Below are 24,264 nucleotides of genomic sequence, written 5' to 3' on the forward strand. Positions count from 1 at the left end.
GATCCAACCACGCAACTTTCATATAAGGAAAGAGGCACAAGGAGGGAAGATGACTTGTCCAAGATTATCAAGGTAGTTAATGACAATGCCTGGGTTAGAGGAAAAATCCAATCTGCTCTAGATCCCCTATGTGTCTCTGATAGAACCAGTAAGAATAGTAAGTCTTGGATTGCAGAATGCACTCATTTATCTTTATATTCTTTCAAGTAGGTATTTTCTACCCTTTCTGGCAAGGTTTCTTGGTTTCTCGAAAACTCAAAGGCAATAGGATGGATTTGATTATCTTTAAGTATCATTTCTGCTCATCAGAGTAGAAAATCATCCATGAGTATGGCTGTAAGAGATGTGCTACAATAGAGAGGGTCAGCCTTGGAGCAATGAAGTCTTGAGTTCAAGATCTTCCCCAGAGTTGTTGTAGCTATGTAAATATGGACCAGATAAATGATTGCTCATTACTCTAGGCAATTGTTCAAGATGCAGCTAGACAACTTATAATCACTGAAGAAGTGGATAACCTGGTAGTTCTGAACAGTGATGAAATCCAAGTCCTGTCTTCCACCATCCTCCAAAGAGCTACTAATACCACTGATTCCTTATTAAGAGACAAACAACGTGTATCCTACTGTTAGACTGATAAAATAAACTATCTGTATAAATGTGAAAAATGGAGCACTAATTATAACATAATCGAGCTCGAATAATTTCTGATATGATGGCTTATGTTAATAGCACTTTTAATGCCGATAGCCTTATGGCCATTGTTCTTGTTTAGTTTGGGGGGGGGGGCTTGGGTGCTCTCTATGTCCCCACCTATACGGATACTTTTGAGAAGACGGTCTATTAGCAAAGCAACTCTCAGGAAATGCAAGAGCTGTCCAATGTGCCTATTATAAAAAAGGAGAAAGGCCACTTCTTCCCCAAGCATGCTTCCAGAAGCACTTTTCCACTAAAAGCTGCTGAGCAGATTACCTGCTCCCTAAAATGCTGAAATGTATTCACTAATGTGGTGAAGCCAAGATCCCTGAAATTACCCTGAAAGCTTCACCCCCAAATGGGAGTTTCCTTTAGAGAGAATTGATTCCCATTAAAGAGAAATTACTCCTATTCAGGAGATCATGTGATTCATAGCATATATAGAATGAAATGAGCACATCAAGCTCCATGCATTAGGGGGAGAATGGCTCTAATGACTAGCCGAGGAATGGTATAGGCATCTGTGATTAACACCCCCCTCATCCTCCTCCCACCATTGACAGAACTCTCTTTCCTCTTTGGATATACTAGGATATGACCCATGGGTTGGGACCAGTCTTGTTCCTCATATCTGTTTGTAGCTTATCTTTTTATAATTCATAAGGGATATACATGTCTATATAAACATATTTTCCCATTATAATGGTTATATTCATATATAATCACATCATGATGTGATTTTATATAAATGTTAGAAAAGAAGTCCCATCTCAATGTGCTTATAAGCCAACACATTTTGGATTCTCTCAAATACTATTCAATCCAAGCAATTACTACATAGCTATTATTTCCTTGTAGGCTCTAGTATTATTAGATAAGGCAATTATAGGAACTCAATAAATAGGGGCTGAGCTGAATCAAATAGTGAGCCACTATTTTAAATAGGAGGAGATAAAGTCCCGTAAGAAACAGTCCCTGGTCTTACTTAGAAAGTTTACCATCTGCCATACTACTCAAAATAACAAATAGAAGCGGTCAATGCTAAGATTCCCTTTGCCTCAATAAATCCAGAAGCGACCATTTGCAACCAGGACAGTCGTGGGTTGGTTGGTTGTGTTTACTTGCTAGGTGTTTTTGGTTTTGTATTTTGATGCCCGTCAACTTTATTGATGATCCAATACTGAGAGAAAAAGCAATAACACAATCGGGATTCCAGACTATCTGAACAGCCTGGAGAAGGGAGTTGATGCTATCAAGAGGAAATTTAAGAAGCAGAAATAGTGGGTCTTCAGAATGAGTTGCCCATAGTTAAGAGGGTAAAAACATAATAGCTAAGGCAGAGATCCTAATCACTTCTTGGTTGAATGATTAGAATAGCCTTCTAATTGCTTTCCCTGCTGAATTTGTCCCAGGGCTCTCAGCTTTTTATGTTTTTTCCCCACAAAGGAGACAGACAAGTCATTCTGGTAACTGAGGCTCATGTTTTTTTCATTATTGGCTCACTGGGTACAGGCAAATATCTACACGTTTTTACCTATTGAAACTGAAAAGTCTAAAAAACCTCCTGTTCTTAAAATGTATCATCTGGGAGCCTACTTTAGACATTGTTTATTGATTAACTAGATATTTCCAGGCCTAGATGAATCATTCATTAATTCATTTGTTCACTCATTTATTCATTCCTGTACCTGGGAACCAAGAAAATCTGACAAATTTGTTTAAAATAACAATGCATTTTATGAATTGGAAATAGCTTTGATACAGAACAGGGATTTGTATTTCTAATATTAGTGTTTATACAACCAAATATCAGCTAAAAGAAGAAGAGAAAACCTTAGTATATATAATCCTAAATGAAACATTTTCCTAGGATTATAGATTCTGATAGAGCTAAAAAAGATCTGCAGAGTTTCATATTCCATCACTTTATTCTACTCATGTAAAAGCTGAGTGAGTAAGGCCTGTAAGTATTTAGGGATGTGCCAATCCAGGAGAATATAAATCCCTGAATTCCAATGATAATAATCTCAATTTCTATGGAACTTCAAGATTTGGGGAGTGCTTAAAAAGGTTACCTCACTTGATCTTCTCAATTATACTGAGAAATTGATACTGCTTTCTCCACTTTATGGATGAGCAAACCAAGGTTTGGATAGAGTAGAAATGATTTTGTTCAGGTCCATGCAGCTAGTATCTGAGGTAGGATTCAAACTCAGGTCTTTCCAACTCCAAGCTGGGATACTGCTCAGCTACCAACTAGTATGCAGATAGGCTTGGTTTCACTTTTTTAAAAATTTATTGTGTCTAGCCCTAAATCAGTTCTCCCTTAATAAAGACTGCTAATTGATTAACAAGATAATGCCATCAAGTAAGTGGCAAAGCCTCAAATTAAACTTAGGTGCTTTGAATATTGGAGAATTTTAAAGGTGCTTCTCTGGGTGGACATTGCTAGAGGTAGTCAATTGTACAATTATCAGTATGAGCATTTCCACCTCCCAAATTAGCAAACCGCATAAAAGAGGGCTTTGCTTTATCATTTTGTTGATTGTCCAGTCTTATAAAAGAGATAGAGAAAAGTGAATATAGCAAATAATACCATAAGTATGTCATACGTACATTTGTTTGCCTGTGTAAGACACTTGCTAAATACTGCATAAGAAATACTTTTGTGATAAAGGGGAAGGCACGGGGTCCAGTAAATTTTGGAGAAAAATATAAGAAACCACGAGATTTATTTTCCATAATGAACTGATCTGGGGGAGACCAAGCTATGTAGTTAATTTCTTAATTTATCCTTTAGAAGATGGGTGCTTTTTAGTATTTCCCTTTCTTTTCTATTCTGCTTTCTGTGGTTTCCCCAAAACATTGCTTGGGGGGAAAAGAGCATCCAAATGACGATGACTATCAGGTATGTGAAGAAGGTGTCAGAATCCCGCCAGTCACTCCAACAGTCTTCTAAACATATAAACTGGTCTTTGATTAAAAGTAATATATCCAGGCAAGTTTCTTTTCAGAGGGAGGGAGGGGGGGAGAGAGAGAGAGAGAGAGAGAGAGAGAGAGAGAGAGAGAGAGAGAGAGAGAGAGAGAGAGAGAGAGAGAGAGACTAAGGTGTCCATAGAACAGCCCCCCAGGTAGGTAGACTGACTGACAGAAGGAACAGCTTCCCTTTGCCAACATTCTTCATAAAAGTCTCCAACTTGTCATAGCTGTGAAGCCAAAAAGAAGACCAATAACAAAGTGAAAATTAAAATAAAAAGCGTTTTGGGAGGACTTCACTAGCAGTAAAAACTATCATCCTAAATGACTGACTTAAGTCTTTAATTTTCTCCAATCTTTTTTCCCACCCTCTGGTGATGATACTAATGGGATTCCAGAACCACTAAGTATCAAATGTGTTCTCACAAGCCCTCACACACTCGCATGTGATTCACCTTGGCAGCCTGAATCTTTTCTGCCTAACATTAAAGTGACAGTAGTGCTCTGTCCTTATTTGCCTTTGACCTTCAAACATTGACATCTCTTCACACCTTGATCCGAACTTGGACCTTTGGATATTTGGTCAAGAATCCAACCACCTGCTAAATAACCCACGGTTTAAAGGAACCCTTCAGTGACCTGCTTGACTGAAGGTGGGATCCTTTGTTACCTGGAATGGCACCACCAAACTGACCTGCTTGGGTAAGTTGGGGTTTTCCTTAGCTGGCTTGCTGGGAGAAAGGACTCACATGAATAGAGCTGGTTGGAGAGAAAATTAAGGGAGGATAATATAAATGTGCTTCCTCTAGCAAGCACAGGAGGGAGATTAAGTGGGAGAGTTAATCCTCCAAGGCACTTGTCTTCTCTTTTCCAGCGAATGTTTATGGAGAAGACCTTGAATCCTGTACCCACTACTGTGAGTAGCCCTTGGGACTTCCTGGTGTAATGGTCCGGGAAGAGGAGGTCTTCATCTCCATGATGAGCTGGGGGGGGGGTGACCTCTTCAGACAGCAAGATGCTGCCAGAACTAAATGATCTCTGTCATTTCTTCCAGTCCTAAAGACTGACAGTCATACATCTCTGTTTTAAGAAATGCAATGCTGGGACCTGAATTGTGGATATAAGTAAATGGAGAAGAAGATCATTTAGTCCTGTGTTGTCTAAATTGCCTTAGAGACTGTCTTTGTCTTCAGCTTTTCCCAGGACTTAGTCTGATGTATGGCCCTGAAAAAATGATTCATTCCCACTTTTTCATTCATTGATTCATCCTTACTCATGGATTAAAGAAGCAGGGGGAGGGGAAGTTTCCTTTTTGGCCACAAGAACGGAGCAGATGAATATTTTCTTAAAAGGTTGTAGAACCTACTAATTTCAGAATGGGATTAAAGAAGAAGAAATCTGAAGGCCCTATAGTTCTCTTCTTTGGATTAGGTTTCTCTTGACTTCACTGAGCATAATTTACAAATCAATTTACAAATCAAACTGTTTATAAATCACTTTTTTTTTAAAATCCTTTCAGCGTATGAGCCTAATTTTCTCAATTCTCCTTTGAAAACCTGTGCATCTGTGGAAACAGCATTGAACTTCAGATCAGAGAGCCCAAGCTTGGATCATGGTTCTGTCATCTCCATGAACTTGGCCACATCAACCTTACCAACCATGTTCTCATATGTAAAATCAGAGGATTGGACTTGATGGCTTCTTACCCTCTACTAGCTCTAAATCTATAATCCTATGGCCTCACTGGACTCAGAGTCTTCATCTGTAAAATAAAGGTGTTTATTGGGTCACATGATCTCTAAGGTCCCATCAAGCCATTCATTTATGGTTCTAGCCCCTCTGGAACTAACTTCACAGAGTCTGTTTGATCCTACTACCTCTTTTCCTAATTTTTGAGAGTAGTTAAGTAAAGAGATCAGGAAAATAAGATTTAAGTAAGCAATATATCATCCTCTACAGCACTGAAATGGAATCAATTCAAAGACAACGGCTCATTAGCTTGCACAAGGTTCATGCTGCTTTCCCCCTGTTCAGGGTGTTTGAATGTGGGCCATTCAAACAACTCCTCTGTCAACAAAATTCTAATGTGAGAAGAGCACTACATAAGGATGGCCAGAAGATGGGGCGACTGAACAAGAAGAGAATGCTCTACTTGGGAATTGGTTTGCTAAAATCATTTATCCCCTTCAAGGCCTCCCCTCAGGCACCACCTACTCCATGAAGTTTCCCCTGATCTCACACACCACCCCAAGCCAGAAAAGTTCACTTCATGAATTGCACCCCAAAGAATCTCCATTCTAGGCTTCTGCATTGCCTTCAACCTACCCACTGTATCCTCAGCATCCAGGAACAGAAGAACATGAAAGGAGAGCTACTGGGCCATCAGAGGTCAATGTAGCCAAGTAGAATAAAGAAAACCAGGGAATTTGAGTGACTGGCCCAAAGTCATAGAGATGGTAATGTGATGAAATTCAGACACGCTCCACTGTCTCACTGGACAGCCTTTCCAAGGCTATTTCTCCTCTATTAGACTGTAATTCTGCCAAAGTCTATCTTTGCACATCTCAAGGTCTGGTCTTGGGTCTCGCATGTACTATTTACTGAGCCTCACAGACATTCCAGCTTCCTTCCAAATCCAATCTAAATATTATTTCCTACCTACTTCATCCCTCAGCAACTTGGGCCACCCCCACGCCTATACATTTCCTAAACTTTATATGTATTTTGTTTCTCTCTACATGTAAATGTGCTGCTTCCCCTCTTAGAAGGTAAGGAAAGGTCTATTTTACTTTTGCTTTGGAATCTGCAGTGCCAAGCCCATCCCTGACCCTCCTATGGAGGACACATGAATATAAATTCATGCCAAATTATATAGGGAGATGTGCAGTTGGAAGATGAATCATGGTAGGCACTTAATAAATGACAATTGATTGACTGGCATCCAAACTCACATTCATGGCATTGACCTAAATTCTTGGACAGTAAAGAGATTCCCTCTTTCCAGTTATTTTATTCTTCACCTGTGTAGCTACTCAGTAATTCTAACAATGCCCAAAGAAACTCCTGGGAAGCACCATGTATCCCATGCAATCCTAGAGACTGCAGGGTCAGCTCATATAATGTTCTATGCCTACTTTTTTGGCATCAAAGGGAAAGCTGGAGAGTAATGTCGAGTGATGTGAAGGGAAAGCAACCCTGAACTAAGGAGCATCTGCCCCCAGTGCTCCAGGAAGTGGGGGGGAGAGTCTCTAACGGTAGCGATCCCTCCCAGTCCTGACCAGAGGTAGTCTGTCTCCATGAGGAGAGTGAGCGGTCACCCCCTTACCTCATTGGAATGAGTCCTGTTTTGATGCTTGGCTCGGTCCGAGGCATTGGAGAAGGCCTTGTTGCAGCCCTCGTGCTCACAGACATACGGTTTCTCTCCAGTGTGAGATCTCAAGTGGGTTTTCAAGTTTTCGAGTCTGGAGTAGGCCTTGGTGCAACCTTCAAACTAAAGAAAGCAGGTTCATCAAGATGATTCTATTGATAAGGGCAAATAATTCTCAGAGGTCACCAGGGAATGACTAAGCCAAGAGTCGCCCTCATGTGCTGCCACTTGTGACACCAAGAAACAACCAACTCTTCCTGCAGAGTGCCTCTCTATGTGTGGTTAGCAAACACCCTCTAAGATTCATGTGGCTTCTTTTTTCTTTTTTAAGGGTGACTTAAGACAACGGGGCCCAATATCAGAGGACTACTCTGGTCAGATGCTTGCTATTTCATATCCAGCACATAGTTTATTAAGAGGTTTTGTCTTTCCAAGAGCACAGAATTTGTGAAGGTTGGCAAAGCAACCAGAGGGGGTACAACCCCCTCTCTCCATCCTTGCTTCAATCTATTTGCATTATTTCCATTTCCCAGTGGTGGACAAAGCCAAAAAAAGTCTGAGCATGCTAAAGATGGGGGTCAGGAATTTACTGATGCCAAATTGATGCAAGTGAAGCTATGGCCCCATAGTTGGAGGATGGGATGGGTTTGGACTGATGGAGGCGAATGTTGTCTCCCTTATTAGAATGTGAGCTTTTGAAAGAGCATGGATGGTTTCCCCATAAGATGTTTATCTTAGATATTTGCTTGTTTATAGATTGGCCCTGAGATTCGCATGGGATGGGTATCTCACAAAGAGTAAGGTTCCCTTTACCAATGCAAGTAGCATCTTATCTATGACTTCCAGTCTTAGAGTATGGAGTGGAGCACAGAGAGGAGATTTGAGTGTCCAGCGTCACACAGCCAGTGGCTGTCAAAGAAAGACTGAAATCCTGCTCAGATTTTCCAACCTTAAAGTTTGATATCTTCTGATGATACCACATTGTCCCTCAAGTATAGAGTCTGAGAATCACTTTCCTTTTGGTTCTACTAAAGGTAGGGGTTGGGGAAGCTCCTCAAATAACTAGGCTACTTTTAAGACAAGCTTTCCAGTGTTCCACCAGCCTCTGGGTTTTTTTGTTTTTTTTTTGAGATATCACTAAGATTCCCTTACCCATCACTTTCTTTAAAAAAATCCATGCTCTATTTACCCATGTTTTTCCTGTAAGGAAACTCTAAAGACTTGGGCAATCACATCTAACAAACCCTCTCTTAGCACTCTCCCCAAGCTAATCAGCCCCTGGGGGCCTGATGGTGGCAAAGTAACATCCCCTTACTCACAGTGCATTTATGTGGTTTCTCTCCTGTGTGTCTCCTCATATGGACCACCAGCATGTACTGGGCTTTGAAGGGTTTCTGTTCTCTTGAGCAGTCTAGCCATCGGCACACAAACTCCTTCTTCTCCCCATGGATGTGATCATTATTTATGTGCTGCAGAGATATTGGAGGGAAAAGAGAAAATTACACAGAAATGGATTATTCCATTCTATATGTGATGGAGCCCATAGAAAAGAGAAAGAAGAAGCTGACCATCTTCTTCTTTGAATAAATCCTTAAGATTTGGGTTCTTCTTTGTTCTTTCTTTCTGGTCCCATAGTTCTCAAATAAACTTTTTTTTAATAATTTGTAATAAAGTATTTCATTTTTTTTCCCAAAGGAAGTATAGGGATAGTCTGTTCTCAGTAAGATATTATGTAGTTCACCAATGGGACATAAAAGTTGCTTGTACTTTCAAAGAGAATGGCCTGTAATAACAATCCACTTTTTAAAAAATACCATTTGTAGAAAGGCAAGATGTTCTTTCAGACTTTCTCAAACCTATCTCCCTGTGGGAGCAGCACAGTATGGGAGGAGCCCAGGGAAGCTGAGAGCTGCCTTGTCTCAGACTTTCCAAGGGTGAAGGGCCCTCAGCTCCCACATCCAAAAATGATTCCCTCTACAACATCTCAGACACAATGAACATCCAGTATTTTCCTGAAGATCACTATTGAGAAGAACTCCGTCTTCTTTCAAACAAAATCCCAGTCCACTTTGAAGTAACCTTCACGGTTATAAAGTGTTTTCCTGATACCAAATATAAACGGGTGTTTTTCTATTGACTCTGCCTCTGGGTTCAAGAAGGACAAATCTGATCTTTCTTCTGCAAGGAGCCTCTTCCAATACTTGAGGATGACTCTCATGCAGCTTTTCTCTCCCCTCCGTCCAAGTCTTCTCTAAGCTCATCCTGCAATGCTGCTAACTGCAGTCTGGACATTTTTGTACAATATCAATGCAGCTTTTTGACCTGCTACTCCACTAGGTAGCCTGGTAATTCAGAAAACATCATTGCAACTATTAAATTTTCAATGGAAATCTGTTTCCAGTGTTTTAAGATTGATGGTGGTACTGAGACAAAACCCACTCTGCGTTCTAGAGATAGCTTAGATAACCAAGAACTAGCAACGGTTAATTGAGGCCAAGGCAAGAAGAGTTGTCTTGCCCCAAGTTTTAAAGAAGAGAGGGAGAGGGAGAAGGGAAAAAAAGGAAGGAAAGGGCAAAAGACAAGAGAGGGAAGAGAAGAGAGAGGAGAAAAAGAGAGGGGGGGAAGAGGGAAGGAAACAGAGAAGGACAAAGAGAAAGGGAGAGAAGGGGAGAGGGAGAAGGAAAGAGAGAAAAGAAAATACCCTTTCTTCTATTCATAATTTGCAGCATTCCTATGGCAAACAGATCTGGGTCTCTTGTAAAAACATAAGTAGTCTTTTTCTGTTTTCCCAACTTTATTAGCATTTTTGAAAAGTTAAGATGGTGTGCCGAAGTAAATAGAGAGAACAGATGTGCTGGACCTTGTACAATGTGCAGCCTTTAGAAGAGTTTATGCTTCACATGCATATCTCAGAATTCATTCATATTCCCCTGGACTGTCACAAAAGTCTACAGATGGGCAGCCTTTTGAAAGTAAGGCAGCAGAGAACGGAGAAGCTGAATGACTTCTTTCCAAGGGGAAGACAAGAAACCAGACAGAATCCATCAACTAAGGGACTACTGTAATCCAAGTCTTTAAAAAAATCAAACTTGATGCTCACATATTGGTCCAGGTTAACCCAGGAAAGGCCCTGAGGAATTCAACTGGGATAGAGGGCTAAATTACAATCTCATTATCAGTATGCCCTTCTTAAATTTCCTGGCATTGTTAATTGCTTTCCTTTCTTCCTTCCCTCCCTCTCTCCCTCCTTCCTTTTTTCCTTCCCTCCCTCCTTCCTTCTCTCTCGCTCCCTCCTTTCCTTCTTTCCCTCCTTCTTTCCTTCCCTCCCACTTCCTTCCCTTCTTTTCCACCTTCCTTCTCTTCCCTCCTTTCCTTCCTTTCATTCAGTCTTCCTTCCTCCGCTCCTCCCTCCCTTCCTTCATTTCTCTCTTTCTGTCTCTCTGTACCTCTCCCTTCCTTCCTTCTTTCTTCATACATGTATATGTTGCCTCCTTGATAGAATGCAAATTGACTGAGGTAAAGGATTATGCTTTTTAGGCATTTTAGATGAGGTTGGAAAACTTGAATACAAATCCTGCCTCAGTCACTTACTAGCTTTATGACCTTAGGCAAGTCACTTATCCTCTAGAAGCCTCAGTTTTCCCATCTGGATAATGGGAATAATGATTGTACCTGCTTCCTATCCAGTGACAATCAAATGAGGCCATATATGTAAAATGTTTTGGAAACCTTGAGAAGATATATAATTGTTAACTATTACTATTATTCTTTTGGCCCCAGTATCTCCAGCACCTAGATTTGGTTCGGCAAATGGAAGGTTTTAATAAATACCAATTGATTGACTGATTGACTGATCAGTCAAAGAGAATTACTCTATTTGGTTCCATTCACCTTTGGCTAGCTCACTACCTTAAAAGTTTCTGGTATGTCTATGTGCATCTTCAGTGAAAATTTGATTGTTTTTGGTTTTAATCAAGTAAATAAATAATTTAACTGGAAGGAAAATACTCATGTGTAAATTCTAAACTAGTCTTAGACAAAGATGGGTGGCCTGCCAAAGGCCCCAGAGGCAGAAGGAGATAGATGGGGTAAATTACAAGCATTTTCTCTATCCTCTTGCTATATAAAGAGGAGTGAATGTTCCACTTGCCAGCCCAAAGCCCCTTTGGGCTGATACTCAAGACACTGAACCTCCCTCCAGGCTAGGGCTGATCCTTGAGCCTCCCAAGGGGAACCAGAGAAGTTGTGCCTTGGGAAGCCACAGCTATAGAAAAAGGCCACTCTGAGTGGGTTTTCAGGTGTCCCTTCTCAATCTGAGCAGGTGTGAGTGTGATCGACTTCCAGCTGGCAGCCCCCCCCCCCCCCCCCGGGGACTGCTCCGACCCAGGAAAGAGAGGTAGGTGGGGGAAGGCTCCAGTCTCTTGGTAAATGAGACAGGGGAGGCGCTGGGGCCTTTTAAGTGCCTCTCCTTTTGAAGCTTGGCACTCAAGCCTGGGCCAAGGGCTGTCAGAAGAAAGGGGCTCGTTAATACCTCGAGAAAACCTGCTGAAGGGAGTCTCCCTTTCCCTCCCAGACAAATGGAAGTCTGTGATGGATAGCACCAGACTCCTTTACCGCACATCCCTTCCCCCCCATATCTGAGTTCACACAGTTTCCTTTAGCCTTTCAAAGACTCAACTCCCCCCATCTTCAGGCAGCCACAGGTGTGCAGCTCTTTTCTCAAGTCCCATGGGAAGCCTCACACCAGCCTTGGATGCTGCTTCAGACATTCCCTTAATGTGTGTCCCTGGACAAGTGATTTTCCCTTCTGAAGCTTCACTTCCTTATCTGTCTAATGGGGATAATGATGGTTCTTCCCTCACTGATGCTTTGGGAAGCTGATAATCACTTTAGCCAAGATCAAACCAGCCTTCATGAGAAGCTGCAGTGTGTCTCTTCCTGAGGTTCCTCTGTTTACCTATATATCCATAACACCATACAGTTATAAATCAAAAACAGAGCTTTACATGGGGCATCACTATTTACTAGCAGCTTGAATCTGACAATAATGTTGTTAAATGGATAGAATCTTGGCTCTGGAGTCAGGAAGACTCATCTTCCTGAGCTGTAATCCGGCCTCAGGGAGTTACTAGCTGAGCAAACCTGGGGCAAGTCACTTTACCCTGTCTGCCTTGGTTTCTCCACCTGTAAAAGAAGCTGGAGGAGATGGCAAATGACTCCAGTATCTTTGCCAAGAGCACCCCAAATGCTGTCACAAAGTCAGCTATGACTAAACCACAGCAGCAATGAGGGCAGCTGGCATTTACATGGAGACAAATAACCTGGCATCCAATATCTCATTTTATTCTCACAACAACCCTGCCATCATGATTAGCTTCATTTTACAGATTAAGAAATTGAGGTCAAGACTGGTTTTACAATTCACCCAGAGGGATCATTTGAACTCAGGGCTTCCTGATACCAGTATTAATAAGAGAGCTAAAGAAACAGGGTAAGGGAAAGGTGATGTTTGCCCTTTGTATTCCTGACTCCACGTCCAGTAATCTGTCCAAGTTTCAAGCTCTCCACAATGACACATCTTTGGTGCTTCTTTAGGTCAACCCATTGATTATTTCAGTGATGGGATTTCTAGGATTTCCTCGAGTCGGGCTAGCCCCAACATCTCAGCTTGAGACCTTCTATGACGTAGAACGTGTTCTTGGAAGGTTTTGGCCTAAGCATTCCCCCTTCTGCAGCCAACCTCACATAGTACCTTTGCAGGCTCAGGGAAGACTTGGTGGCAGTGACAGAATCTTGTCTTCCATCTGCCAAGGTCTTAAAAGGTCCCCAGTGACCTTCACACTATGCCAAGACACTTGAAGAGGAGGATGCCAGCAGATTCCTGCGACCATGTGACTGTTACTTCTTCCAGTTTGACAAGCCCTCTGAGGTGCATCTGACAGTGACAATTGCCAAGGAGGAGTCCTCTGTCTCTCCCTGGCATGGAATAACCTTACATTGCCTTTCCCTCAAAACCCTTCCCTTTCCTGACATTCTTTTTACTCTTGTGATGGGCACCGCCAGCCCGAGGACGCCTGCTCATCAGTCAATAAGCATTAGTTAAGCTGCTACGATATTCTAGGCACTGGCCGAAGTTCAAAAAGATAATAGCCATCCCTGCATTCAAGAAGCAGATTCTAGTCCATTCTATTCTAGCTCTCAGGACTGCATTCAAAGCCAAGTTTTCCATGTTCCAAATTCGCACTCATCCTGTTGAAACACCTTCCCTTCAGGTACCAATCAATCAATGAAACTGTGTTAACTGCCTAGAATGGTTCCAGGTACCGTCCTAATCACTGGAGACATAAAAAGAGGCAAAAGCGAGTGGTTATCCTCAAGGAGTTTACACTCTAGTCAAAGAGATAACATCCAAATAATAAATAAACATGTAAGCTATAGACAGGAAAAATAGGAAAAATGGAACAGGTGGAAGGCAGGAGAATTGATTGGGGTTGGGAAAGACTTCCTGGAGAAGGAGGGATTATAGTTGGAACTTAGGGAGCCAGGGAGGTCTGTAGTCAAAGTGGAGCTTCCAAGCTGGGGAACAGTCACAACAGAGCTGAAAGTTGGAGCAGCCAGGGGGCCAGGATCACTCGCTCCAAGAGTACATGGTGGGAAATGAGAAAGGTGGGAGGGGGCCAGGTTATGAAGGGCTTAGGCTTGCCAAGCAGAGGATTTTGTATTCGATCCTGGGGGTAACAGCGAAGAGGGACTGCGGCAGGGGAAGCAAGGATTTCTTCCTTTGACTCTCTTTTCTGTGAACACGTGAGCACTGCCATCTCTGGGTGGGGTCATTCCTTAGCCCACTCACTTGCCTAGATCTCAGGACCTTCATTCAGGAGGCTGCCCTTCCTGACCCCACCTCTGATTCTTCAATCTCTGGACGTCTTCACTGCTATCTAGTTGCAATGGTGTCTCTTTACAGAAAGTGAGGTCATGAAGTGGAGTATTCATGTTGGAACAAGTAGTAAGTCATAAATAATAATGGTGAAATTTGAACCCACGTCTCCCGAATCCATGTACAATGCTCTTCCACTATAACAAGCTATCTGAGCTAGCAGTGAATCCACTTTCATAGCCAGGAGAGAACGGGGGGGTCAGAGACACAGTTCTGTGATGGAGAGCATTCTAGGCTGGAGCCTTTGGAATACTGGGGAGAGGAATAGCACATTCAAAAATGCATTAGTGAGACAAGGTTTCCACTTTTGGTTGCAAATGACCTTAGCCTCTGGGAATTGGTCACCAGTTTTATGATGCAGGGCATCTCAGAGAAATTTCTTTAACTCATGGTGTCAAGTTGCTATTAGGGGAGTCTTGGCCATCTGGCCCCCCTCTTAGAAGGGGCAAGATCTTACACAAATGTGAAAGCATAAGCATCTGGTAGGGGAGAAAAGGCTGCTTTTAAGAAAATATTTTTAATATTCAAATTACATAAATGATAGGTATAAATACAAAGTAGGCTTGATGTGGATTCTTTTCAAAATGAATGTCTTGGTTTCTGTGTTATTTCGCTCTTTTGCAAAAAAAAATTATGGAAAATGAAATTCATTCACTTTTATTCCCAACATCTTCCTCCGGAGGAGGCATCTTCTATCCTCTTCTGTAAATGGCTTCACCAAAGATCAATCCTTCAAACAGCCCAGCTTGTATTTTCTGAAGGCTAAACTTTGCAAATTCCTAAGGGACCTTTCCAGTTTGGGCCCCTGAACAAAGAAAACACTGCTTTTTTATTTGAATAGCTTTTTTGTGGCAATTTGGACACAGTGAGGCAGACGTAATATCCTGGAGGGAGGCAAACCCAAAGTATAGCCTTCCTGACTGGGAGAGGGCATTTACCCTCGGGACAAAAAGGGAAACAGAGGATGCACCGGGGGAGAGCTTTGAAAACCCAACCATGAAGTTCTGGAGGAATTTGGATGGCTGGGCTTTTATATTTGAAAATGGTGTTGGTCTACATACATTATCCAAAGGAAGGACCATAAAGGCATCTGAGTTCTAGGCAAAGCGATTTTTCTGAGAGTCTCCTTGAGGTTTGAAAGAAAGGGAAGGGACTTTGGAGGAATTTTCAGGGGATTTCATCTGATGATAAAAGGATTTTATCTTGCTAAGATCAATTCTTGCAGCTTGAACTGATATAACTGGATGTGGCAAGAGAGCTAATTAAGGAGTTGGAATCCAGAAATGCAGAGTTTTACAACACACCAGCCTAGATTTCCTGTGGAAGTTGATGGGGCTATAAATGGCTGGATGAAAGAGTTGGCTCCTTCTCAGAAGACGCTGCCAGAAAAGGAGCTTCCCTAATCTTGCCCCCCATAAGTGCTGTGGGCAAGAAGGATTTTCCTCTAGGATGCTTTTGTTTACTCGTTTTTATATGGGGTTTGTGTTTTATTATTCTTTGGACACCATTCTACGCTGCAGTGCCATCTTGGAAAAATGACTCCAAGGTCATATTTGCCTTCTCAGAGTGGGGAGAAAGTTCATAGAGACCATTGGATTTTTTATTGCCAAAAGTACCAGGGCAGCTGAACTTGGGTCTAATACAGCAGAAGTGGGTCTTGCCTTTGGAGAAATTCCAAATTGTCTGCTCCAGAAAATTTCAGTGACTGCTCTTGATAAAACACAGCACCTACTTACATTTAATACTTTTCCCACTTTGGCTCCACCCTATCTGTCCAGACTAAATGTTCAAGCTCCCCATTCATACCCTAGATCTTCGGATCCAATTTTCATGGTCGTGAAACCTCTGGTCCTTCACACAAGCTGTAATGCTCTTCCCCTTGTCTCCACCTGGTAAAAATCCTTAGTCTCCTTCGAAGGAGAACTCAGGTGCCTTCATCCCCTGCCCCCCACCAACCCCTCATGGAAGGAAGTCTTTCCTAGGCCTCTTAGTTCTTAGAAGTTTCCTTATCTCCCAAATCACTCTGAATTTGCAAATTGATAATAAGAATAATAAGAATAATGATATCCAGCATTTGGGCAGCATCTTGAGATTTGTAATTGGCTTTACAAAGATCTGACTTATTCTCACTACACTGAGAAGAAAGTGCTGTTATTAAAATCCATTTAATGTTGAAGAAATTGAGGCAAATACAGGTTAAGTGACTTACCCAAGAAGACAGGGTATGAACTCAAGTCTTCCTGTTCAGCTCCCAGTTCAGCTCTACCCATGGAGCCAGCTGGCAGCATATTTATGGTATAGCCATTTTGTATACAGTTATCCATGAATATAAGGGTCCTTCACAAGTAGATTGTAAGTTCCTTGAGGACAGGGACTGCTTTGGTTTTGTTTTTATATCCTCCATGCTTAGAATGGCTGCAAAGATCAAGTGGATCTTATGAAACTCAACAAGAATGGATCATCCATCATCACTTTAAGAGGTCAAGTCAGTGTCTGACTGATTGATATGTGGTTTTAATGAGTAAAAGAGAAGAGAAGGCTACTCCCAGGGATTAAATTCCAAGGACAGCCTCTCTTCTCTGTCTTCCTGGGGGAGGAGGGTCACCTAGCATTATTCAGTGCCTACTACCCTCCAGAAGCTGTAATAGATTTTGAGGATACAATGACAAAATTGCGAAGAACAGTCCCTGCCTTCAGAGAACTTACATTCTACTGGAGAATACTAAATACATCCTCTATGTAGAATAGCCATTATTGATGCCCATGTCTTAGCTACACGATGAGAATGGGGTTTCTTGGAGGTTAGGGAGGGAAGGAGGGAAGAGGTGGCGTAAGGACCGAAGCTTGATCATTCATCTTTGGCACGTCTTTAAGCTTAGCACAGAGTTGCCTCACACACTGGTTGAAATTTAATGAATTCAACTGAATGACTAGCAATGCATCTTAATAAATTCCAAGAGTATAATAACTGAATAAAGTAACATGTCCAAAATATTTTCTCCACAAAGCATACTTCTTCCAAAGATCCAGTTTCTGTTGAAGGGACCATCATTTTCCAAGGTCAAGGTCTATATTTGCTTTTTATTCCTATTGCCACAGTGATAGGCACTGGCACACAGTGGCATATAATAAATGCTTCTTTATTGCGATCCAAAAATTGCTTGAGCTAAGTAAACACTGTGAAGAAAAAAGTCAGATCTCTTTATTTTGGGGAATGATAAGAAGAAATTTCTCTAAAAATTCTGAAAATAAGACATTATAAATCGAATTCTCAGCATGCTAAAAGGGCTAAAACCCAAAGCAAACAAATCTAGTGTCAGATGACTTACACTTATCTAAAGTCATAGGAAAGACTAATCATTCAACTAATTCCAACCTTCTAAAAAGAGTGCTGCTACCTAAAGAAAGGTGAATTCAAATTAGTGATTTTAAGCAAAATAGAAAGAGAAATTCTATTGTGATAAAATGTACCTTAGAAAATAAAAACATAAGGGGTGGCTAGGTGATGTAATGGATAAAGCACCGGCCCTGGAGTCAGGAGTACCTGGGTTCAAATCTGGTCTCAGACACTTAATAATTACCTAGCTGTGTGGCCTTGGACAAGCCACTTAACCCCATTTGCCTTGCAAAAAAAAAGCCTAAAAAAGAAAATAAAAACATATCAGGACTAAATTCCTGTGCAACAAATCTCAAAGTACATGGACTTACGGAAGAAAAGTTACTTGATTTGTATTAAAGAATTAATCAGATACTCAATGAGGTATTTCAATCCTCTACTAATAGAACATGAAAAATGATTCAAGGCAATTAACTAGATTACAGATATGAACAGAATCCTCCTCTCAAAGAGTCACACACTTTCATGATCAGTTTGTCTTTGCAAATCAGATTTCATCATCATCCTTTCCAAAGGAATCCTTCTCTGGACCTTCCCTCTTTCTAACTAGGTAGCACCATTCAGCCAGTCTCCCAGGATCTCATCATCAACCTTAACCCTTCGTGATCTCTCATCACACAAATCAAATGCTTGCCAAATCCTGCTACCTCTCTCTCCCAAATCTCTCTCAATTCAAAGTGTCTCTCACTTCTCAAAAGGTATTAGTTAAGTAAAGGCTTCCATAACTCCTTGCTTGAATAATTGCATGGCTCCTAATTGAGTTTATTTCAAGTCTCATCTGTCCTTCCTACAGGTACCAAAGTGATCTTCCTAAGGCCTTGATCTGCCTGAATCATATAATAATAATAATAATAATAATAATAATATCCTAGTCCAACCATTCTTTCTGATCCCCAAATGCAGAATCTCGTCTCTCATCTCTGTGTCTTTCACCGCGCTTCCTTCATTCAATACTCAGCACAGGTAGAGTCTATACAAAACATTCCTTCCCTTCCTCCCACCCTTCTGCAAGTGGCCTCCCTCAAGTCTTCGCATACTAGGAAATGATGCCTATCTTCTCTGACTGACCGTTGAGCCTTTAGGAGCAGGGGCCATCTTTCTCCAGAAAGGTTCCCCAGAATCTCATCCCAGACATGTGTTGGCAGTGTGTGCTGATTCAGTGAAAGAAGTGAATGGAAGCTGATCAAGAGGAAAACTTCACGTTTCCATTCAACATTCCCAACACTGATTAAATGTGAGGCCCCAGTGAAATGATCTAGGCGGAAACTATGAACAGGATGTGAACTGGACGGAGGGATGACCTTGTGTTAAACAAGACCATGATAGCGGTGTGATGATGAGCAAGTCACTGAACCTTACCGTGAGTGAGGAAACCCTCAAAAATGATAAATTCCTGTAGCACTGGTGGCGAGAATCTTAACTGGGGCTTTTCCCCACAATGATGATGTCACAAACCCAGGCTAAATAAACAAATAAGGATAGAGCAAATTGCAATAAAATTAGTACCAAATAAATATGATCAAATGCTATCAACCTATGTTGACACTGAGCAATTTGTTTTCAAATATTGTCTAGAGAGATCAAATTATCAAAATTGGGTTTTAGGAAGAGCAGATCACTGAAAAATGAAAATTAAATAAAGGAAACACAAGACTATCACATGCCAGCAAGATGAAAAAAAACAAAGGAAATAGATGAGAATGTCCAAAAATATCAAATAGCCAAAGAAAATCTAAGAATCTCAACAAGCCATCAATAGGACTGCTATGTCCCAAATCCTTAATTCACAGGAGAATTCTAGCAAACTTTCAGAGAACAACTAATTTCTCTACTGTCATAATGCTATCTTAAATTGTTTACAAAACCAACAGTGAAAGACATTTTACTTGTGTGTGTTCTCTGAGGCAAATATGCTTTAAATCTCTAATAAGAAGACTATATTAGAGAAAAAAGTACAACTGTCCCTAGTGAATGTCATATCGTTGGTGATAAAACAGACTAGGGGACAAAAGTATTTCTTGTGTGATAAAAATAGAATTTATATCAAGATTCTGAGATGCTTCAATATTAGGAATATCAGCATTAACAACACATGTCAATTACGAAAAAACCCCACTGTGAATGTGTCAAAAGATGCTGAATGTTTTTGAGCAAAAGGAAGTTAAGTCCAAGCATTACTATGTACGAGGAATTGTGCTAAAGGCCAAGAATAACTAAATAAAATAACACGTACTAATGTTCACAATGCAAACTCTTGGAATGCCAGGCTTTTCCCTTAGCATGGTCAATAGATTTCTTTTAATGTTATTTGTAATGGAGAGACAGTGGCAGTGTCCCCTCCAAGAACAGGATTAGGTGAGCCTGCCCACTGGGAGATGGGAAGGGGGGTGCAATCAGCATGGATTCAAGTCTCTCTATTTGCAAATGGTAAAATAATCACTTAGACATTGTAAGAAATTCTTTTAAAAATAATTGAGATGCTAATTGACTTTAGTAATACAAGAGAAAATCAATCAAACAATAATCACTTATTTAATCACTTATTATGGACCAGAAAGTACGTTGGGAGCTAGGGATACAACTAAAAATGGGATAGCCCCTGTGCTCAAGGAGTTGTTTTACAGGGGCCTGGGCAGCTAGGGTGTGATGAAGGGTAAGAAAAAATAATCTCAGAAAAATAAAAAGAGATTAATAGAAAGAGAAATCAACTTTCCAGGAATGACAAAATGTATTAAATATAAATACAAATGTAAAACAACAACAAAAAATTAAAAGGAATAAAAATAAATTCAGGTTTAGACAATATTTATCAGTCAGCTAAATCAATATGGTGACACTGAAAGTGCTTCCCAGGATAATTTATAGATTTGGGGCAATACCAATTCAAAACCAATGTTATACATAAGAAAATCAGGAAAAAAAGTGGCAGGAACATTTCTTAACAGAAGAAACAGATGAAATTATAAAGGGACGAGGCTAGAACTGCCAGATTCCAAATTATTCTTTGGACCTATCATTCTCCAGCCCATTTCATAACAGATACCATTGAAACAGATCAATGGGATAGAACAGAAAATAGCAGGATCAGAACCAAAGGCAAACAATATCTTTAATAAATCTTTAAATATATTTAATAATCTTTAATAAATCCAAAATCACAAACACTGGGAAGCTCTTATATTCTATGTCCAACAAGATTATTGGGAAATTTGGAGAGCAAAATGATTAAGAATGGTAAGAGCTCCATGGTTTACCCTAATACAAAATTTAATTCAAAGCTGACCAATAAGCTAAATAATCAAGGATACATTCTAAAAATCAGTAGAAAATGAATATGTATCCATCAAAATTGTTTAAAGAAAAGATTTTTTTCTAGTCAGCACATTAGAGATTATTGGAGAAAATGAATGGATTTGATTACATGAAAATCAATGAATTATTCATAAAAATGATATGTTTACAAATTGCATTATTAACCCAAAAATGCTACTTGTAGAGGTAGTGGCATATAGTGGCTAGACAATGGAGTTGGAAGCAGGCTAGCCTGGATTCACATCTTTTATACATTACCTCTATGATCTTGGGTAAGTCAATCTTTCTGAATCTCATTTTCCTAATTTGAGGAATGCAGGGCTCCTAAGTTCCCTTCTAGTCCTTAACCTATAATTCTATGTGAACCACTAATAATAATAATAATGACTGTTCTTATTGCTGCATCCAGAATAAAGGGGAAAAATAAAGGGGAAATAAAGGGGAAAAACTGATGGGAAAATTCTTTGCTGTTTGAATTTTGACATAGAATTGACTGGATAACCAGTCAAAGAATATAAATGAATTTCCATTTTCCAAAATTCAGCAATTATCAAAAACTACTAAAACTTTCTTTAAACTTTTTCAATAAGCAGAGAAATTTAAATTAACACAATTGCGATAAAACCACAGACTCATTAAATTGACAAAGTCAATTGATAGAATTCAATGCTGGTGGGGCTGTGGGGAAACAGGTCTTCTATCATACAGCGAAACTGTAAATTAATGCAATCTTTCTTCAATATGACAGCTATGAAACTGTTCCTAGTCTGAATCAGCTATCTAGCTACTAGGACTCCACCCAAAGGATGTTATTAAGAGGAAAGATAAGGCCTATTCTACCAAAAAATCCACAGCATTATTATTTGCATAAGTAAAAAAAAAATAGACACAAGAGTCTATTAGGAGTTTTTCTTTTTTTATCAATCTTTTTGCTCCTTTCCCTGTATTTTTCCCTTTTAAATTCTCTACTTTCTCAATCTATAAAATTAGGATGATTGGATACATCTATGTAGAATTTTTTTTCTCAACATTACCCAGTAAAGCAAACCACAGAGGAAAGGGTAAATATGGCCAATTTTTACATTTCCAAAGACAGAAGGCATAGTTGAGGGTAGTGAAGGCAATGAGAAATCTTAAGGTTTTTTTATAACAATGAGCTCATGAAAGTCTATACTTTTCCCTGTGAGTCATTAAAAAGGAGAGAGCCAATGATAGCTAAAAAGCCTCTTTTAGTTCTTTGTCTTCATCTCCTAACAACTAGTGCTTCCTGCGTTCTCTTTTTACTATTTTTCTCCCTCTCAGCTTTCCCTCTGAGTACTCAAGCTGTATTAGTTACCAAGACCTACTCAACAAGAGCGTCAGACCTTGGCTATGACTTCAGAAAAAGTAGAACTGACCCAAAGTGGAAGGGGCTGCATCAGTCAGGACTAAAGGCTTTTGAGCAGATACTGTAAGGAAGTCAATGCGGAGATTCTAACTCAGTCTGAGGTAGGACTGGGTAGTCTCTGACCCTCCTTCCAACTGGGAGATTCTGTCGGTGATAGCTTACCAAAAATCCGGGGTCTAAGATACACCTCTGCCTCTTCTATGCTCAGTAGCACCCCTTTATCCAAGATGATCTCAGAAAGAAATGACAAAAGGCTAAGTAATCCTGCATTCCCCACTATCTGAAATAGAATGGAGTCTATGGCTGGATTTCATATCCTAATTATATTGATTCATGGACAAGCTTGAAAAAAACTGACGCTACACTTATATGTGTAAGGTGCACCAGTAATTGGGAAATAAGCATGGTCAAGTCTCAAACTATTTTTTAAAGAAAAAAAAATGGAGCTATATGGGGCAACTGTGATGGTTACTTGGCAGTGAATATAGTGTCCTTGATAGGGCGTCAGGGAGACCTGGGTTTAAATCCTTCTTCAGCTACTTAACTTGTATGTAAAAAGAGGGGGTTTGGATTCGATGGTTTTTTTTGCTCTAAATCTATGATGCTGGGATAATGAGATAATTAGATGAATTTTGAACTAGTTGAGGAGCTGGACCCAAAGACTGGTCCCCAGTGGTGTACTGTCCTGAATCTTCCAGCTGTGAGAATCTTCTCTTAAAATTACCTTGATTTATTTGGTATATTGTAAAGATTTACATAGAAGAAAATTATATTATTTTCCCCAACAAATTTTAAGCCCTTTGAGGACAGGAATGGCTTCAGTTTGTCTTTGTATTATCAAGCTCTATCATGGTGGAACTAACTAGGAAGACTCGATAAAGAGGAATGCCTAACACAAGGATAATGTTCAGGATATTAAGGAATCACATCACATCACATCACTAAACTTGCTGAAAAAATGGCAGAAGGAAGGAGGAATGTTTAACCTTGAGAAAGAAAAACTTTGGATAGCAGGATATTAGTGTCTTCAAGTATTTGAGGGAATTTTAGGTGGACGACGGATTAGACCTGTCCTGATGGGAAGCAGGGGGCAGAATTAGGAGCAAAGAGAGCCAATTACAGAGGGGTAGATTTTGGTTCCATATAAATTGTCTAACAATTAGACCTAGTCCAAAATGACATAAGCTACTTAAGGAAGTGATGGGTTCCTTCTCACTGAAGGTCTTGGAGCAGACATTGGAGGATCATCTGTGTGATCTGCTCTACAGCAAATTCATGTTCTTGTCTAGGTTGGATAAGATGGTCTCAGAAAGATCTTTTAACTCAGAGATTACACCATGCTGGGACTGGCTCGGTTCACTAGCTCCCTCTGTTTCAGACTTCCCTTCCTCCCTATCTGCAAAGATGGTTCTTGGCTTTCCATCGTGGCTCTGGCTCTTTAGAGTTCTCTGGACTCGAAGAGGAAAGGACAAACCTAAGGAGCAGATGTGTCAGAACAATATAAATGACTGTGAGGGGAAAGCTTGACGCATGGCTCAGAATCTCCAAGAAGAATGTCCACCATTGTGTGCGATTATGGATCACATCACAATCTAATAGCAATTTTTATTTAATCAATAATTTCCATGCTGAACAGACAGCCCTGTTACAGAGAATCGACAAGCAGGTACTGATAGCACCAAGCCTTGTTATTAATCTTTACCCTGCTGCCTTATCAGCCAAACTACTGGGAACCAGCTCCTGGGAGCTGCCTTGGAGGGGCAACATCCCTCCTTTTTCTTCTTCCCTTTTTCTTCCAAGTACGTGGGATTTTTTGTACTTTACACACGAAGTTTATTGGAGTTACCAGGGGCTTGATTGCCACAAAAAGGTAATTCATAGGAAGCAATTTTACAAATCAGTAGGACTGGGCCTCGACCACTGCTCAGTGTTAGCCTTTCCAAGCTCATAAATCATACCTTCTCTTTGAGATGTCAATCGCCAAGGAGCTTTGTAAAAAAAAAAAATGTTGCCATCTGTAATTCAGCAAAAGCCTTTTCATCTTGAAATAAGATGCTCTAGACTGATAGCAAGAATAATCCTCTCTTGATCAAAAAAAAAATCTGCATTTTCCCAATTAAAGTGGCTGCCAGGAGCCAAAGGGAGTAGCGGTGGAGCGTCGACTGAAGTTTATCTCGGCAGAACACAAGGAGGAG

At 40.4% G+C, this 24,264-nt stretch overlaps 1 protein-coding gene across 6 annotated transcripts in view; it reads right to left on the bottom strand.

The window, feature by feature from the left end:
• GLI3 (GLI family zinc finger 3) overlaps positions 1-24,264 on the bottom strand; it is a 259,620-nt gene that overhangs the window by 15,087 nt on the left and 220,269 nt on the right. For all 6 annotated transcript variants that reach the window (XM_074199223.1, XM_074199222.1, XM_074199224.1 and 3 more), the window contains 2 exons: positions 8,356-8,505; positions 6,995-7,159 (listed from right to left, as the gene is read on the bottom strand). In XM_074199223.1, coding sequence (XP_074055324.1) covers positions 6,995-7,159; positions 8,356-8,505 — 315 coding nt within the window. The remainder of the gene's footprint in view (positions 1-6,994; positions 7,160-8,355; positions 8,506-24,264) is intronic.

This window comes from Macrotis lagotis, chromosome 8, assembly GCF_037893015.1.
Source record: "Macrotis lagotis isolate mMagLag1 chromosome 8, bilby.v1.9.chrom.fasta, whole genome shotgun sequence".
In the NCBI taxonomy this organism is placed as follows: Eukaryota; Metazoa; Chordata; class Mammalia; order Peramelemorphia; family Peramelidae; genus Macrotis; species Macrotis lagotis.